Source organism: Anolis carolinensis, chromosome 5 (assembly GCF_035594765.1).
Source record: "Anolis carolinensis isolate JA03-04 chromosome 5, rAnoCar3.1.pri, whole genome shotgun sequence".
Classification (NCBI taxonomy): domain Eukaryota; kingdom Metazoa; phylum Chordata; class Lepidosauria; order Squamata; family Dactyloidae; genus Anolis; species Anolis carolinensis.
The window spans coordinates 205,778,595-205,796,094 of record NC_085845.1 but is presented as its reverse complement, the minus strand read 5'-3'; the positions used below and the strand labels follow the sequence as shown (position 1 = coordinate 205,796,094).

The 17,500-nt window shown below is 41.6% G+C and overlaps 3 protein-coding genes across 4 annotated transcripts in view; all 3 read right to left on the bottom strand.

The window, feature by feature from the left end:
* LOC134299718 (uncharacterized) overlaps positions 1-6,702 on the bottom strand; it is a 10,369-nt gene extending 3,667 nt beyond the window's left edge. Inside the window, exon 1 of the mRNA XM_062983455.1 lies at positions 6,198-6,702. Within this exon, the coding sequence (XP_062839525.1) occupies positions 6,198-6,602 (405 nt within the window). The 5' untranslated portion in view covers positions 6,603-6,702. The remainder of the gene's footprint in view (positions 1-6,197) is intronic.
* The window catches only part of LOC100551841 (C-type lectin BpLec), a 520,120-nt gene that overhangs the window by 450,834 nt on the left and 51,786 nt on the right, over positions 1-17,500 (bottom strand). The gene's annotated exons all lie outside the window — the stretch shown is intronic.
* The window catches only part of chkb (choline kinase beta), an 18,904-nt gene continuing 12,700 nt past the window's right edge, over positions 11,297-17,500 (bottom strand). For both annotated transcript variants that reach the window (XM_062981272.1, XM_062981273.1), the window contains 5 exons: positions 16,567-16,675; positions 16,298-16,406; positions 14,716-14,822; positions 14,524-14,605; positions 11,297-12,170 (listed from right to left, as the gene is read on the bottom strand). In XM_062981272.1, coding sequence (XP_062837342.1) covers positions 12,114-12,170; positions 14,524-14,605; positions 14,716-14,822; positions 16,298-16,406; positions 16,567-16,675 — 464 coding nt within the window. In that variant the 3' untranslated portion in view covers positions 11,297-12,113. The remainder of the gene's footprint in view (positions 12,171-14,523; positions 14,606-14,715; positions 14,823-16,297; positions 16,407-16,566; positions 16,676-17,500) is intronic.

The window sequence follows — 17,500 nt, the reverse complement described above, 5'->3', positions numbered from 1 at the left end:
CTCCCTGTAATTAGGACTTTCTTTTTCTTTTCTTTTTGTTGTATCAACCTAGAGGCGTGGATGATGGGTTGTGTTGTCAAATTTCGAGGTTGGGGGGGCCTGTAGTTTTGTTGTCTTGTCCGCTGCCCTGATGCCATCACTCTTCTATCTATATACTAGCTGTGCCCGGCCACGCGTTGCTGTGGCGAAGTGGTGGTGGTATTGGTTAAAAATTGTTGTGTAATTTTTATTTGACGTTATTTTCTGTTATTATAGTATTTTATTGTATTAATTTTTAGTGTTTTTTATTATTTTTTGTTGGGTTGCTAGGAGACCAAGTGGGCGGAGCTTAGCCTTCTAACTGGCAGCAATTGGATAAAAAACAATTATTCCTCTCCCTGGAATAGGACTTTATTTTTCTTTTCCTTTTTGTTGTATCAACCTAGAGCCATGGATGATGGGTTGTGTTGTCAAATTTTGAGGTTGGAGGGGCCTGTAGTTTTGTTGTTTTGTCCGCTGCCCTGATGCCATCACTCTTTTATATATATAGACTAGCTGTGCCCGGCCACGCGTTGCTGTGGCGAAGTCTGGTGGTATGGGAAATAAAGTATTGAGGAATTGGTGGTAGTTAAGGTCAAGGGTCAAGGTTTTCCAGCTCAGCGCTTTAACACGCTGCGCCATCAGGGGATATTATTTCCTAAAGGTTGTGAATATACAATATTTCTGATTGGGTTTTTTTGTTTGTTGGAGGCAAGTATGAATGCTGCAATTAGGAAAAATGATTAGGATGTAATGGCCTTGCAGCTTTAAAGCCTGGCTGTTTCCTCCCTGAGTGAATTTTTTGTTGGGAGGTGTTAGCTGGCCCTGATTGTTTCCTGTCTGGAATACCCTTGTTTTCAGAGTGATGTTGTTTGCGATATTTTATGTGCTTCTACTGTCTGTGGCCCTGAGAAAACAGGATTTGCCAGACTTTGATGATGGGAATACTTTGTTGGGAGGTGTTAGCTGGCCCTGATTGTTTCCTGTGTGGAATTCCCCTGTTTATTTACTGTCCTGGTTTTAGAGATTATATTGTTCTGCATTATTCTATCCCAGTAATTATTTCATATTAAAGAAGAATCTCACTTATCCAACATTCGCTTATACAATGTTCTGGATTATCCAACGCAGTCTGCCTTTTCATAATCAATGTTTTTGTAGTCAGTGTTTTAAATTCATTGTGATATTTTAGTGGTAAATTTGTAAATACAGTACAGTAGAGTCTCACTTATCCAACATAAACGGGCCGGCAGAACGTTGGATAAGCGAATATGTTGGATAATGAGGAATTAAGGATAACCCTATTAAACATCAAATTAAGTTATGATTTTACAAATTAAGCACCAAAACATCATGTTAGACAACAAATTTGTCAGAAAAAGTAGTTCAGTACACAGTAATGCTATATAGTAATTACTGTATTTACGAATTTAGCACCAAAATATCACGATATATTGAAAGCATTGACTACAAAAAAGCATTGGATAATCCAGAACGTTGGATAAGCGAGTGTTGGATAAGTGAGACTCTACTGTAAATACTACATAGCATTACTGCGCATGGAACTACTTTTTCTGTCAAATTTGTTGTATAATATGATGTTTTGGTGCTTAATTTGTATAATTTGATGTTTAATTGGCTTTTCCTGAATCCCTTCTTATTATCCAACATATTCACTTATCCTGCCGGCCTGTTTACGTTGGATAAGTGAGACTCTACTGTATATTTCTAATCTTATATTATCTGCTCAGAACTGGATTATATGAGGCCCCTTCTTCACAGCTGTATAAAATGCACACTGAAGTGGATTATATGGCAGTGTGGAGTCAAGATAATCCAGTTCAAAGCAGATAATATAAGATTCTAAATGGGTTATATAGCTGTGTGGAAGGGCCTTGAGTCTACACTGCCATATAATCCCGTGCAAATCTGATAATCTGTGGAAGAAGTCTAAGTGAGGCCTAAATCTGCCTGTCCCCTAACTGAAACCTGGCTGTCCCTTGGTTGCTAGGCAACCAAGTGGGCAGAGATTAGCCCTCTAAACTGGCAGCAATTGGATAAAAATATTATTGCTCTCGCTCTAATTAGGACTTTATTTTTCTTTTCTTTTTGTTGTATCAACCTTGAGGCGTGAATGATGGGTTGTGTTGTCACATTTTGAGGTTGGGGGGCCTGTACTTTTGTTGTTTTGTGAGTCGCCATGATACCACCACTCTTTTATATATATAGATATATATATAAACTAGCTGTGCCCGGCCACGCGTTGCTGTGGCGAAGTCTGGTGGTCTGGGAAATAAAGTATTGAGGAATTGGTGGTAGTTAAGGTCAAGGGTAAAGGTTTTCCCCAGACATTAAGTCCAGTCGTGTCTGACTCTGGAGGTTGGTGCTCATCTCCATTTCTAAGCCGAAGAGCCGGCGTTGTCCGTAGACTCCTCCAAGGTCATGTGGGATGACTACATGGAGCGGCGTTACCTTCCCACCGGAGCAGTACCTATTCATCCACTCACATTTGCATGTTTTCGAACTTCTGGGTTGGCAGAAGCTGGGGCTAACAGTGGGGCTCTCTCCGCTCCCCCAATTCAAACCTGTGGCCTTTCGATCCAGAAGTTCAGCAGCTCAGCGCTTTAACACGCTGCACCATCAGGAGATATTATTTCCTAAAGGTTGTGAATATACAATATTTCTGATTGGGTTTTTTTGTTTGTTGGAGGCAAGTATGAATGCTGCAATTAGGAAAAATGATTAGGATGTAATGGCCTTGCAGCGTTAAAGCCTGGCTGTTTCCTCCCTGAGTGAATTTTTTGTTGGGAGGTGTTAGCTGGCCCTGATTGTTTCCTGTCTGGAATTCCCTTGTTTTCAGAGTGGTGTTGTTTGCGATATTTTATGTGCTTCTACTGTCTGTGACCCTGAGAAAACAGGATTTGCCAGACTTTGATGATGTGAATACTTTGTTGGGAGGTGTTAGCTGGCCCTGATTGTTTCCTGTGTGGAATTCCCCTGTTTATTTACTGTCCTGGTTTTAGAGATTATATTGTTCTGCATTATTCTATCCCAGTAATTATTTCATATTAAAGAAGAATCTCACTTATCCAACATTCGCTTATACAATGTTCTGGATTATCCAACGCAGTCTGCCTTTTCATAATCAATGTTTTTGTAGTCAGTGTTTTAAATTCATTGTGATATTTTAGTGGTAAATTTGTAAATACAGTACAGTAGAGTCTCACTTATCCAACATAAACAGGCTGGCAGAACATTGGATAAGCGAATATGTTGGATAATGAGGAATTAAGGATAACCCTATTAAACATCAAATTAAGTTATGATTTTACAAATTAAGTACCAAAACATCATGTTAGACAACAAATTTGTCAGAAAAAGTAGTTCAGTACACAGTAATGCTATATAGTAATTACTGTATTTATGAATTTAGCACCAAAATATCACGATATATTGAAAGCATTGACTACAAAAATGCATTGGATAATCCAGAATGTTGGATAAGCGAGTGTTGGATAAGTGAGACTCTACTGTAAATACTACATAGCATTACTGCGCATGGAACTACTTTTTCTGTCAAATTTGTTGTATAATATGATGTTTTGGTGCTTAATTTGTATAATGATTACCTAATTTGATGTTTAATTGGCTTTTCCTGAATCCCTTCTTATTATCCAACATATTCACTTATCCTGCCGGCCTGTTTACGTTGGATAAGTGAGACTCTACTGTATATTTCTAATCTTATATTATCTGCTCAGAACTGGATTATATGAGGCTCTGTCTTCACAGCTGAATAAAATGCACACTGAAGTGGATTATATGGTAGTGTGGAGTCAAGATAATCCAGTGCAAAGCAGATAATATAAGATTATAAATGGGTTATATAGCTGTGTGGAAGGGCCTTGAGTCTACACTGCCATATAATCCAGTGCAAATTAGATAATCTGTGGAAGAAGTCTAAGTGAGGCCTAAATCTGCCTGTCCCCTAACTGAAACCTGGCTGTCCCTTGGTTGCTAGGCAACCCAGTGGGCAGAGATTAGCCCTCTAAACTGGCAGCAATTGGATAAAAAAAAATTATTGCTCTCCCTCTAATTAGGACTTTATTTTTCTTTTCTTTTTGTTGTATCAACCTTGAGGCGTGGATGATGGGTTGTGTTGTCAAATTTTGAGGTTGGGGGGCCTGTACTTTTGTTGTTTTGTGAATTGCCGTGATGCCATCACTCTTTTATATATATAGAAGGGTATTGAAATTTTTAGCCTTGGACAAAACAACAAAACTGCACATTCCAGAAACACTAAACTTGGCAGCACAACCGCTCATCCATGCCTCTACGTTCATACAACAAAAAGAAAAGAAAAATAAAGTCCTAATTAGAGGGAGAATAATAATTATTTTTTATCCAATTGCTGCCAGTTTGAAGGCTAAGCTCCGCCCACTTGGTCTCCTAGCAACCCACTCAGCCCAGGGGACAGGCAGAGTTAGGCCTCACTTAGGCCTCTTCCACACTGCCTATAAAATACAGATTATCTGATTTTAAGTGGATTATATGGCAGTGCAGACTCAAGGCCCTTCCACACAGCTATATAACCCATTTATAATGGACTTAATGTCAGGGGAAAACCTTTACCTTAACTACCACCAATTCCTCAATACAGTAGAGTCTCACTTACCCAACACTCACTTATCCAGCGTTCTGGATTATCCAACGCATTTTTGTAGTCAATGTTTTCAATATATTTTGGTGCTAAATTTGTAAATACAGTAATTACTACATAGCATTACTGTGTATTGAACTACTTTTTCTGCCAAATTTGTTGTCTAACATGATGTTTTGGTGCTTCATTTGTAAAATCATAACCTAATTTGATGTTTAATAGGCTTTTCCTTAATGCCTCCTTATTATCCAACATAGTCGCTTATCCAACATTCTGCCGGCCCGTTTATGTTGGATAAGTGAGACTCTACTGTATTTTATTTCCCATACCACCATACTTCGCCACAGCAATGCGTGGCTGGGCACAGCTAGTTTATATATCTAGATAATCCCTGGTAGATCTTAAAATCTGCGCCAGTTCATAGAAAGAGATGCCGTCTCGCAGGTAGATTGGACCCAAAGTGTTTAGGGCTTTTTCGGTCATCACCTGCACTTTGAATTGAGCCCGGAAACTCATTGGCAGCCGGATGAACGGCTTGAATACAGGCAAGGTGAGCTCCCTATAAGCAGCCCCAGTTATTAATCTGGCTGCCGACCTTTGCACCATCTCCAAAGACACTCCCTCGTAGAGCGCATTGCACAGTGCATTCTAGATGTAACTAATAGGCATGTCCGATTGATGAAAAACATGTTTCAATTCCCATTTCTAAAGTAGAGGATGCTGGCGCTTCAATATAGAAAATATTTCCGATTTTTTCACCCCAAAATTTCGGATATTTCTGAAAATTCGTATTGATTCTAAATGTTTCTAAAATGGCAGACGCGCATGCGCAATCACCCAAAAAAAAAAAAAAAAAGGAACCTGGGGGGGGGGAGGGGACTTTTACAGGGCTCTCCCGCCCTCATTTCTTGAGCTATCCTCATCAAATTTGCAATGCCCTTGCAAGTTGTGCAAAGATACTTTGAAAACTAGAAATTCCCTTGCTGTATTTGTAAATTAACGAAACATTAAGAGACAATTAGAGAATGGGCCAAAAATGGTTCGAATTACATTGCTGGTTGCGCTGTGAGACAATGTCTCAGAATCTCGCGTATCAACAAGCGAGAACAATCCGAAATAAATCCGATATACGATTCAAAACGATTTTTTGGACATGTCTAGTAACTAAGACACGGACCACTGTGGCCAAGTCAGGCTTTTTGAGGTATTGGCACACATTGGGGCGTCCCCTGGGCAATGTCTCTGTAGACAGCCAATTCAACTTGCAGTACATTCTCAAGTCGCTTCTGACATGATAAAAAAGAAAACCAAACTACAAGTCCCATGATCCCCCAGCCGTGTGCCCTGGCAGTTCAACGGCATCCGTCCTGCAGTGCGGAGGGTCCCTTGGAGGGCACTTCTGGCCGGTTCCAACCCTCAGGGACCTGTTTGCCAACCTTGACCTTAGCCTTGGAGGAAGGGCAGTTTGCAGGGATGGGAACTGCCCACTTTGGGGTCTTTTCTCCGGGCCAGTCCGTACCTGGAAGCTGTGGGGGTCTGTGCACACCGTGAAGAGTCCGCACCCTCCGTCGTTGCCACCCCCTCCGTAGACCCTGAGTTCGGGGCAGCTCTCCCAAGGCTCAGGAAGGGCCTTCGCCGGGGCCTCTGTCCGGAGAGACTTCGGACAAAGCCTCCAGGCCGCTTGGAGGGCGGTGGTCAGCCAGGCCAGGAGCCGCACAGCCAGCTGTGTCCAGCCAAGGAAAGCCGGAAGGACAGGACTCAGGAGGCTGCTGCGGGGCATGGCCGGAGGGCAAAGGGACTTGCGAGGCCGCTCTGGCCTTTGACTGCTCCGGCCCTTGACCGACTGGACGTAGCTGGACGCTGGGGCTATTTTGAGCCTGTGTTTGCAAACACGGCCCAGCCAAGGCAGCTGCAAGGAGTGCATGGCTGTCCCATAGAACCAGTATTGAAAGAGACCCTGCAAAGACAATCCAGGCCAAGTCTCTCATGCCAGACAAGAAGGAACAATCCAAACCCTCCCAACAGATGGCCATCCAGCCTTTGGTAGAAACCTCCACCAGATTCTCAAGCAGAAGATTCTCTTGGGATTCTGTGTTCAGTCTATTTTCCTGTATTATTTATTATTATTATTATTATTATTGACACAATGACGTTGTATGACACAGCAAACAAGATAGACATGCTGGATTTTATATCACAAAACCACAAGTCGAAAACTTCCCAAGTGTCTAGGGCTGTGTGATGTATTTTCGGATGATGTGTGCAGATCCCAGCAGGGTGGCCTTTTGTAGTTGGCAGATGGTGATTTTGTCAATGTCTATTGTTTCCAAATGCCGGCTGAGATCTTTTGGCACGGCACCCAGTGTGCCCATCACCACCGGGACCACCTGCACTGGTTTCTGCCAGAGTCTTTGAAGTTCAATCTTGAGGTCCTGATAGCGGCTGAGTTTTTCCTGTTGTTTTTCTTCAATGCGACTGTCACCTGGAATGGCGACATCAATCATGCAACCCTTTTTCTTTTCCACAACTGTGATGTCTGGTGTGTTGTGTTCCAGAACTTTGTCAGTCTGGATTCGGAAGTCCCACAGTATCTTTGCGTGCTCATTTTCCAATACTTTTGCAGGTTTGTGATCCCACCAGTTCTTTGCTGCTGGGAGGTGGTACTTGAGGCATAAGTTCCAATGAATCATTTGGGCCACATAGTTGTGCCTCTGTTTGTAGTCTGTCTGTGCGATTTTCTTACAGCAGCTGAGGATGTGATCCATGGTTTCGTCAGCTTCCTTGCACAGGGTCATCAGCTGATTTTTCGCTCTTGGCCTGAATGGCCTTTGTCCTGATGTCTTGCTCCTGGGCTGCAAGGATCAGGCCTTCTGTCTCCTTCTTCAGGGTCCCATTCGTGAGCCAGAGCCAGGTCTTCTATTATTATTATTATTATTATTATTATTATTATTATTATTATTATTAATTGCCTTTGTCCTGATGTCTTGCTCCTGGGCTGCAAGGATCAGGCCTTCTGTCTCCTTCTTCAGGGTCCCATTTGTGAGCCAGAGCCAGGTCTTCTCCTTATCAGCTTTTCCTTCAATTTTGTCAAAAACTTTCCTTTTTTGGTAGCCACGCCTTTGAGGTTCAGATTTGTAGTAGCATTTCATAATTGTGCGGTTTTCTGGCATTGTGTATTTCTGCCGCTTCTGTGACTGTTCATTTGGGTTTTGATGATTCCGTAGCTCACTAGTTGATGGATGTCCAGAATCAGCAGCATCCACCGCGGTCCTTTTTATCCTGGGCGACGACCGAGCCAGTCTAGACTTCGTTTGGGTTTGATTCTCCATAATGCTAATGGGTGAGGTGCTCTTGGTTCTGCTCCTCAGCTGAGGCCTCTCTGGCTTGGTTGGACCTGCCGGGAGTTACACTACCGCCAGCACAGCCCGAGTCATCATTGCAGCAGCTAAGCCCCCCCACCACGTCAAGGTGGCACCTGGGGGGGGTTATTATTATTATTATTATTATTATTATTATTATTATTATTATTATTTATTGTATGACACAGCAAACAAGATAGACAATATTATTATTATTATTATTACATGTATTATTTTACTCTATTATTATTAAAAGGATACATAAGCACATTTACATTGAAGATGAGAATAATGATTGGATCAGAGTTTGAGCTTTATGTAAATATTCAAAAACATTTAACCTACTGATGCCTCAATTCATGTAATTTTATTGGTATCTGTTTTTATTTCTGAAATTCACCACCCTCTGCTTATACTGGAGTCAATGTTTTCCCAGTTTTTTTTTTTTGTTTTGGTGGTAAAATTAGGTGCCTCGGCTTATATTCGGGTCAGTTTATACTCGAGTATATACGGTAGTTGTTCTACTCCAGAAATTAGAAAACCCACGATTCAGAAACAGTCAGCTGTTACAGACAGAATATGTAAAAATATGTGCTACTAAATGGGCAAAAAATTTTGGATGCCAAATTATGATGTCGGAGTGGGAAACAATTTGCAAAATAAAACAAAAGCATACATATGCCACAGACCTACAAGAAAACTGGCTTAAAATGTTCCACCGATGGCACATTACACCTAAAAAAACCCACCCAAAACAAATGCTGGAAATGTAAAAAAACAAGAAGGGTCTTATTTCCATATTTGGTAGACTTGCCCAGACTTGCCCAGAAACGAAAAATTTTTGGAAAATTATTCATGAGGAAATTCAGAAAATATTACAAAAATCATTCCCAATGAAGCCAGAATCTTATTTACTTGGACTATCGGAGAACACAATAAACTTCAATCAGAACGAGGACATCATATTCACCTACGCAGTGAGTGACAGCTGCAAGAATAATCTTTGCGAAATACTGGAAACAAAAAGAACTCCCAACAAAACAACAATGGTTGGAGAAACTGGACGATATATACGATATGGATAAATTAACATACTTAATGAAAGTAAGTAGAGGAAATGCAATAAAACAAACAGACTGGGGAAAATATGAAGAATATAAGAAAAAGTCAAAGGAAAAATAAGCAAAAGGAAAAACCCGAGAAAGGATATTTGGAACTAGTCCAGATTATAAAAGGAATAAAAATAAGAAATGAAAATCAAACCACAAAGGATAGAAAGCGGAAGACCAAACAGAACTTTTTATTTCCTACTATCCCATTTATGTTAATGTGGGTTTTGTGTATTGGTAGTGTTTAAATGAAATTTGTGTCTGGCATGTATTGCATACAGGTTGCATCATCCAGAGTATGCTATAGTCTGTAAAGAGTTAATGACTGAGAAGCTGTGTTGACCTTGATGTGTGGCTGGAACCTGGGGAGTGTCCAGAGTCAAGTGTGTTTGTACATTACTGATTGCGTCAGTTGAGATCTTGCTCTGTTCTGAGTTTGTGTCTGCCTAGAGTGAAAGCCAAGCCTGTGTTCGTCTGCAAGTCTGTTTTGTCTTATGTAGTAAAACTTTGTATATATTTTTAACATCGTTTCTGACGTCTCTTCGTTTCTGCGCTCCATTGACAACATACAACTGCTGCTACGCTGCGTATTACTCTGACAATTTAATCCCTTTAATACCTAAGTTATGTATCTTGTGTGTGTGTTTTTTTTCTCTTTTTCTTTTCTCCAAATCCCACTTCTCACTTATCCCATCCTTTTTAATGTTTATACATGCAAGAAAATTTGAATAATTTTTTTTTAAAAAAAACCAGTCAGTTGTGGCACTCATTTGATTGCAGACTTAAACTATTGTATTTTTAATCTCGCTTCTAATCTTTGATTGGGAAGCAAAAAGACTAGAAGAGATACTAAAAGACGGTGCGTCCACAACACAAATCTAATGTGCGTCCTGATGTCGGGAAGGTCGTTGAGCCCCCCAAAAAGGTGACCAAGCATTAGATCAGTGATGGCCAACCTATGACACGCGTGTCAGCACTGACATGCCTAGCCATTTTTGCTGACACGCTTTCGTATGCAGATTGATTGGATGACTATGTCTTTTTTGGCCAAATTTGGTGTGATTTGGTCCAGTGGTTTTGTTGTTTATTCCATGGGAATTATGCACATTACATTATTGTAGTATATTATTATTATTATATTATTATTATATTATTCATTATTCATGACTACATTGAAACTACAACCGAGAGAAATCAGCGTGGAAACTGCAAGAGGTACCGTGGATTGTTGTACATGGAAATAACTGTAGTAAATAGTTTTTGATTTATTAAATACAGTTATATATTACAATTATATATTTTTTGTTATTTAAACTACAGTAGAGTCTCACTTATCCAACATAAATGGGCCGGCAGAACGTTGGATAAGCGAATATGTTGGATAACAAGGAGAGATTAAGGAGAAGCCTATTAAACATCAAATTAGGTTATGATTTTACAAATTAAGCACCAAAACATCATGTTATACAACACATTTGACAGAAAAAGTAGTTCAATAGGCAGTGATGCTATGTAGTGATTACTGTATTTACTAATTTAGCACCAAAATATCACGATGTACAGTAGAGTCTCACTTATCCAACACTCACTTATCCAACATTCTGGATTATCCAACGCATTTTTGTAGTCAATATTTTCAATATATCGTGATATTTTGGTGCTAAATTCGTAAATACAGTAATTGCAACATAGCATTACTGCATATTGAACTACTTTTTCTGCCAAATTTGTTGTATAACATGATGTTTTCGTGCTGAATTTGTAAAATCATAACCTAATTTGATGTTTAATAGGCTTTTCCTTAATGCCTCCTTATTATCCAACATATTTGCTTATCCAACATTCTGCCGGCCCGTTTATGTTGGATAAGTGAGACTCTACTGTATTGAAAACATTGACTACAAAAATGCGTTGGATAATCCAGAACGTTGGATAAGCGAATGTTGGATAAGTGAGACTCTACTGTATATATATTGTGAAATTATGGTTTTTTTCTCGAAGTGACACACCACCCAAGTCATGCTAGGTTTTTTGGTGAATTTTGACACACCAAGCGCAAAAAGTTGCCCATCATTGCATGAGATTCAAGTCAATGGGGCCTTCATGCTTTGAGCACCGAAATAATGCAAAGGAACCACGGCAGGCGGAAGGAAGGTTCTGGTGGCAGCAAGCGCCAGGCGTTTATTGGTGACGGCAGGAGATACATTGCGCGGCCGTTGTTTTTGTGCCGTTGCAGCAGCAGAACGAGGCCCCAAAAGCTGGACGGAGAGACACGAGTGCAAATGGGGCAAAGGCACCTTCGTTGTGCTGCTGCTGTTGCAGAAGAAGAAGAAGCTCATGTGCAATGACAACTTCCCCTCTTCCATGATGCCAAGCTCTAGCTGCGAACTACAAATCCCAGCATCCTTGGGCCCCACCTACACTGCAAGGAATGCCGCTTTAACTGCGCCGGGCATGGATTATATTAATGTACATTTGCATTCCGAAACTGCACTCCAGTGTAGATGGGGTCTTGGAGAAGTGCATCTACACTGCAGAACGAACGCAGATTTGCACCGCTTTAACTGCCGAGCTCAATGCTATGCAATCCTGGGAGTTGTGTGGTTTCCAAAACTACAAAGCCCCAGAGTTTGGCAGTTTAAAAGGGGTGCCGGACTGCATTAGTTCTCCAGTGTGGATGCCCACGTAGATCTGCTCCCTTTTAGTCCCATTTCCTTGTGATGCAAAATTCAAGCCTGGAGGCTCCACGGCAGCGTCTTGGGATGTCCAGCCGTTTTGACCCCAAAGGTCAAGGGCTGGCCAGCCAACCCTTGTTGCCTTTGAAGGAAGAGAATGAATGGACAGAGAGAGAGAGAGAGAGAGAGAGAGAGAGAGAGAGAGAGAGGCTTTGGTCCAGCAGCAGAAGGGTCCCTTCCGTCCAGGCAGAGCGGTCAGATGTCCAGCTGGTTCCGGCCAAAGGGCCATGGGTCACTGGCAGGTGGCCTTTTGCTGGAAATAGGCTTCGAAGCGGCACTGGGCATACTCCTGAGAGAGAGACAAGGAAGGCCAGGTGTTTTGGACTGCAACTCCCACAATTCCTAACAGCCGGTGAATTTATTGCGTTGGTCACACACCATAATAATAATATTATAATAATAAACTTTATTTTTATATCCCGCCCCATCTCCCCAAAGGGACTTGGGGTGGCTCACAACAGGGACAAGCCCAACAACGACACAACATATTTGACAAAAACTTAAAACATTTCAACAATAAACAAAACAATATAACGAACAATACATTAAAATCCAGCAGATAACAAAAGCATTGCTCCGGTCAGTCTGGTCAGCCTTTGGCCAGGCCTGCCCTCTAGTGGTCACTCTCAGGAAAAGCATCTCTCTCACATAGACAGACACAAGGAAAAGAACCCAGGCTCTGCTCTGAAAGCATATTCCATTTTGTTAAACTCTATTGCAATATATTTACATCCAAGTTAAGATTTGTACATTGTATATATCTTAAACGGCATGGTTTTTTGTTTCATTTTGTGAGCCACTTTGTATCTCCAATGTGGGATGTAAATAAATATGATAAGGGTGATATTCTGAGTTGGAACTGGCCGCAGGAAAAACAGCCTGCTTTTAAGAGTTCATTGGAATCAAAAGAGTCAGGAGGGACCCCCAAAGGCCATCCAGTCCCACCCCCTTCTGCCAAGAAGGAAGACACAGTCCAAGCTTTTCAAACAGACGACTATCTGATTAGAAACAATCAAGAGATGAAAGCAAAATATAAATAACAACAGCAACAATAACAAGTGGACACGACTGCAGCACTGTTAGGGATTCCTCATCTTCAGAAGAGGAAGGGGAGCAGGAAAGTATTCAGGAATCACAGGGGGAGTTGGAATCAGAGGAGGAGCTCTTGCAAGTACACACATTTCAGGAAAGGCGAAAGGAAACAGAGCAGAGATGCCGTTCTGCTAGAATATCTGCCAGAAATGCAGCTGAGTAATTGGGAACCGCCCTAGAAGCCGTGGGGGAACTCAGAGTTATAAATCAGAAGCAGGTGCAGCCAGCTCTTGCTGGTAACAAACTGACTCTAATGCCTAAGGCTTCACTCCCCTTGTGCCTGCTTCGAGTCTGCAACTGGGAAACTGCTCCTAAGGATTTATGGCTGTTTCTTTGTCTGAAGTAAGACTGCTGCTTGATTTGGGAATTTATCAGACTTAAGAACTGTGTTTGCCTTGAGACTTCTTTGCTTTCTTTTGCATTATACAACTGCATGTGATGTTCTTTATGTTTGCTGAAGTAAAGCAGTTTCATTTATTGACCACGTTGTTTTAAGGCTGTTCTTGAGAGAGGACAAGACCCAGCCCTCCTTACAGCTGGAGGAGGGGGTTGTTTTCTGCTCATCCAGAGGATCCGACTCCTTTTTCTCCTCAAAGCCAGAAACTCAAGGATACCTAGTGCTGCGGTCACGTTCTTTTACTATTGTTGTTGTTATTCTTATTTACGTCTTGCTTTTGTCTCTTGAATCGGTGTTTTGTCAAAGGAAGGCTTTCATGGCCGGGTTCACAGGGTTGTTGTGTGTTTCCCAAGCTGTCTGGCCATGTTCCAGAAGCATTCTGTCCAGACGCTTTGGTTTTTAAATTGTTGTCTAATCTGAGTTGCTGTTAGTTTTCCGGGCTGCTTCTGGAACATGGCCATACAGCTTGGAAAACTCACATTAACCCAGTGATTCTGGCTGTGAAAGCCTTTGACAACACACTGTTCTTTAATCCTTTATCAGTCCTAATTCCAAGTCTTGTCTTTAATGTTTGTTAAAGCGTAATTTTAGTTATGTCATGCCTAATTTGTTGTAATGTTTCACTATTGCTTGATGTTGATGTTTAATATGTTTCACTTTGAGTTACGGCCGTTTATGTTTTTGATTGCACTTTACAGCATTTAATGTTTGCCTCTGTTTGTTGTGAACTGCCCTGAGTCCCCACAGGGAGATAGGGCGGGGTAGTTGTTATTGTTATTATTATTATTATTATTATTACAGTAGAGTCTCACTTATCCAACACTCGCTTATCCAACATTCTGGATTATCCAATGCATTTTTGGAGTCAATGTTTTCAATATATCATGATATTTTGGTACCAAATTCATAAATACAGTAATTACTACATAGCATTACTGCGTATTGAACTACTTTTTCTGCCAAATTTGTTGTATAACATGATGTTTTGGTGCTTCATTTGTAAAATCATAACCTAATTTGATGTTTAATAGGCTTTTCCTTAATGCCTCCTTATTATCCAACATATTCGCTTATCCAACATTCTGCCGGCCTGTTTATGTTGGATAAGTGAGACTCTACTGTATTACTATGTTCCCCATTGTGCCCCACTCACCAGGTAGCCAAACTCAATGGTGGAGATCTTGGCCTGCAAGATGGACCACAGGCCCCAGAAGAAGTGCGATGCCATCGCGAACCTGGAGAGAGAAGAGGAAGCGTATCAACAACAACAACAATCCCTTGCAGCCCCTCCCTCCCTCTCTCTTCCCCTGCGGACAATGATGACCACACTGATGACCACACTGACCGGCTGATCTCCAGCAGCATCTCCTCCTCCGTGCGCTCCTGGTCTTCGGGCGACAAAGGCTCGCTCTTCCCTTTGGCCTCTTCCAAGTAGCACCGGATGAAATGCAGCTGCAAAAGAAGGCTCTTGCTCTTGTGAGTGTATTCACTCAGGTGTTTTCCTTTTTGGGTTTACAATCCTCATTTTAAACAGGTACTGAGTTGCAGCCTTTGCAGTAGGATACAGATAGTGTTCCCTCGCTACTTCGCGGTTCGCTTTTCGTGAGTTTTTAATAAGCAATAAAATCTATATATATATAAAAGGGTAATGAAATTTCGGCCTAGGACAAAACAACAAAACTACACATCCCAGAAACGCACATGCGCGTGCTCAAGAGGCGAGGAGGGGACAGAGACGCTACTTGCACACAACACAACTATAGTGTCCCTACTTTGCGGATTTTCACTTTTCGTGGGTGGTCCTGGAACGTAACCCCCGCAATGAGGGAGGGAACACTGTAGATGTGGTTTTTAAAACATGTAACTTTTAAAAAACTTGTTTGTATACTCTATTATTCTTATGTATGTATGTATCGATCCATCTATCTATTGGTCCAGTCTCTATTTCTCTATCTGTCTGTCTATCTATACATTCATCTATCTATCTCTATAATCTATCTATCTATCTATCTATCTATCTATCTATCTATCTATCTATCTATCTTTTTGGTCCCATCTCTATCTTCAAATTTTTTCTTATCTATCTATCTATGCATTGGTCCCATCCCTATCTTCAGTCTCTTATCATCTGTCTGTCTGTCTGTCTATCTCTCTTTCTATCTATCTATCTATCTATCCATCCATCCATCTATCCATTGGTCCCATCTCGATCTTCAAACTCTCTCTTATCTATCTGTCTGTCTGTCTATCTATCTATCTATCTATCTATCTATCTATCTATCTATCTATCTATCTATCTTTTGGTCCCATCTCTATCTTCAGTCTAGCTCTCTTATCTATCGATCTATCTATCTATCTATCTATCTATCTATCTATCTATCTATCTATCTATCCATCCATCCATCCATCCATCCATCGGTCCCATCTCAATCTTCAAACTCTCTCTTATCTATCTGTCTATCTATATATCTATCTATCTTTTGGTCCCATCTCTATCTTCAGTCTAGCTCTATCATCTATCTATCCATCCATCCATCCATTGGTCCCATCTCTATCTTCAAACTCTCTCTATCTACCTATTTATTTATCTATCCATCCATCCATCCTTTCTTTTGGTCCTATCTCTAGCTTCAAACTCTCTCTCTCTCTCTCTCTCATCTATCTATTTATCTTTCGGTTCCATCTCTATCTTCAATCTCTCTCTCATCTATGTATCTATCTATCCGTTCAATCTCCATCTTCAATCTCTCTCTCTCTCTCATCTATCTATCTATCTGTCTGTCTGCTTTTCTGAACACAAAATTATGTTCGCTCTCTCTCCGCCCCAGGGAACCCTATGGACAGTCCTGCTTGAGAGTTGCATAAGCCAGAAAGGGCTCGAAGGCACGACAACTGGGATGACGCCATGTAAACAAATGACAACAAACCTGCTGGAGGCGGTTGGGGTAGTTTTCGGGGGTGGCTTTGTAGAAGGGCCACTGGTCATGCGCATAGTTGTAGATCCATTCGCAGAAGTGGTTTGCAATGTCAAAGCCCCTGGTTTGGGGGGAAGAGAATAAAAGAAACAAAGATAGATATGACCAGAGTCAGTGACAGAGTCACCGAGGCGGAAGAGAGGCCAAGGGCAGTCCAGGCCGATCTCCGCCTTCTCTTCTCCAAGCGAAAGAGACCCAGAGGCTCCGGTCCCGGGTCTCACCGGAAGTTGTAGCTGCTGTACTCAAAGTCAATGAGCATCAGGCGGTCGGAGGAGGAGGAAGATGAAGATGAAGAAGAGGCCTCTCGCCCGGCCAGGAGCAGGATGTTCCCTGAAGAAGAAGAGAGAGAAGGAGACACGGAGGGAGGAAACAGCACCAGGTTTATTTCTGAAAAGAGACCCAAACTGGCTAATGGGGAAAAAACAATACAATGCATAATTTAAAAATTAGAAGAAACATAGAAATATTAGAATAGGATTAAAAACTGAACAGTAAAGGAACCTGGGAAGGAGGGAAGGAAGGAAGGAAGGTGGAAAAGGAGGAATAGAGAGGAGGAGGATGGATGGATGAGAGTGAGAAAGAGAGTGTTGTGGTTCAGTCTGATGATGAAGGTGGATTTGGGTTTTCACACTCTGAAACTGAAAATGTTAGACAGCAGGAATGGCAGCAGGAACGGCAGAGAATGCCGCAGGCAGGCAGCCAGGATGAGCTAGCTGGCCGTCATAGAATCATAGAATCACAGAATAGTAGAGTTGGAAGAGACCTCATGGGCCATCCAGTCCAACCCCCTGCCAAGAAGCAATCAAGATGAGATAACACAGGCTTCAGATCAGCGTGAGCTTTCGCAGCTCTCAGAACAGGAGGAGGAGGAGGGCAGAGTAAGTCAACAACAGCCAGGTGGTTCAGAAAGTGATCAGGAGAAAGTCCAATTAGACAGAGACACAAGGTTGAGTCTGAGAACCAAACTCCCTAGACGATCGCTAAGAATTGCTGCCAAGAAGCTGGGAACTCAAGGTCAAAGGAATGCCTTCATGTCTTCTAAACAAGGCCCCATGTAAGCCGCCCCGAGTCCCTTCGGGGAGATGGGGCGGGGTATAAGAATAAAATTATTATTATTATTATTATATAAATGTGGAGAACACATTTCAGATCAAG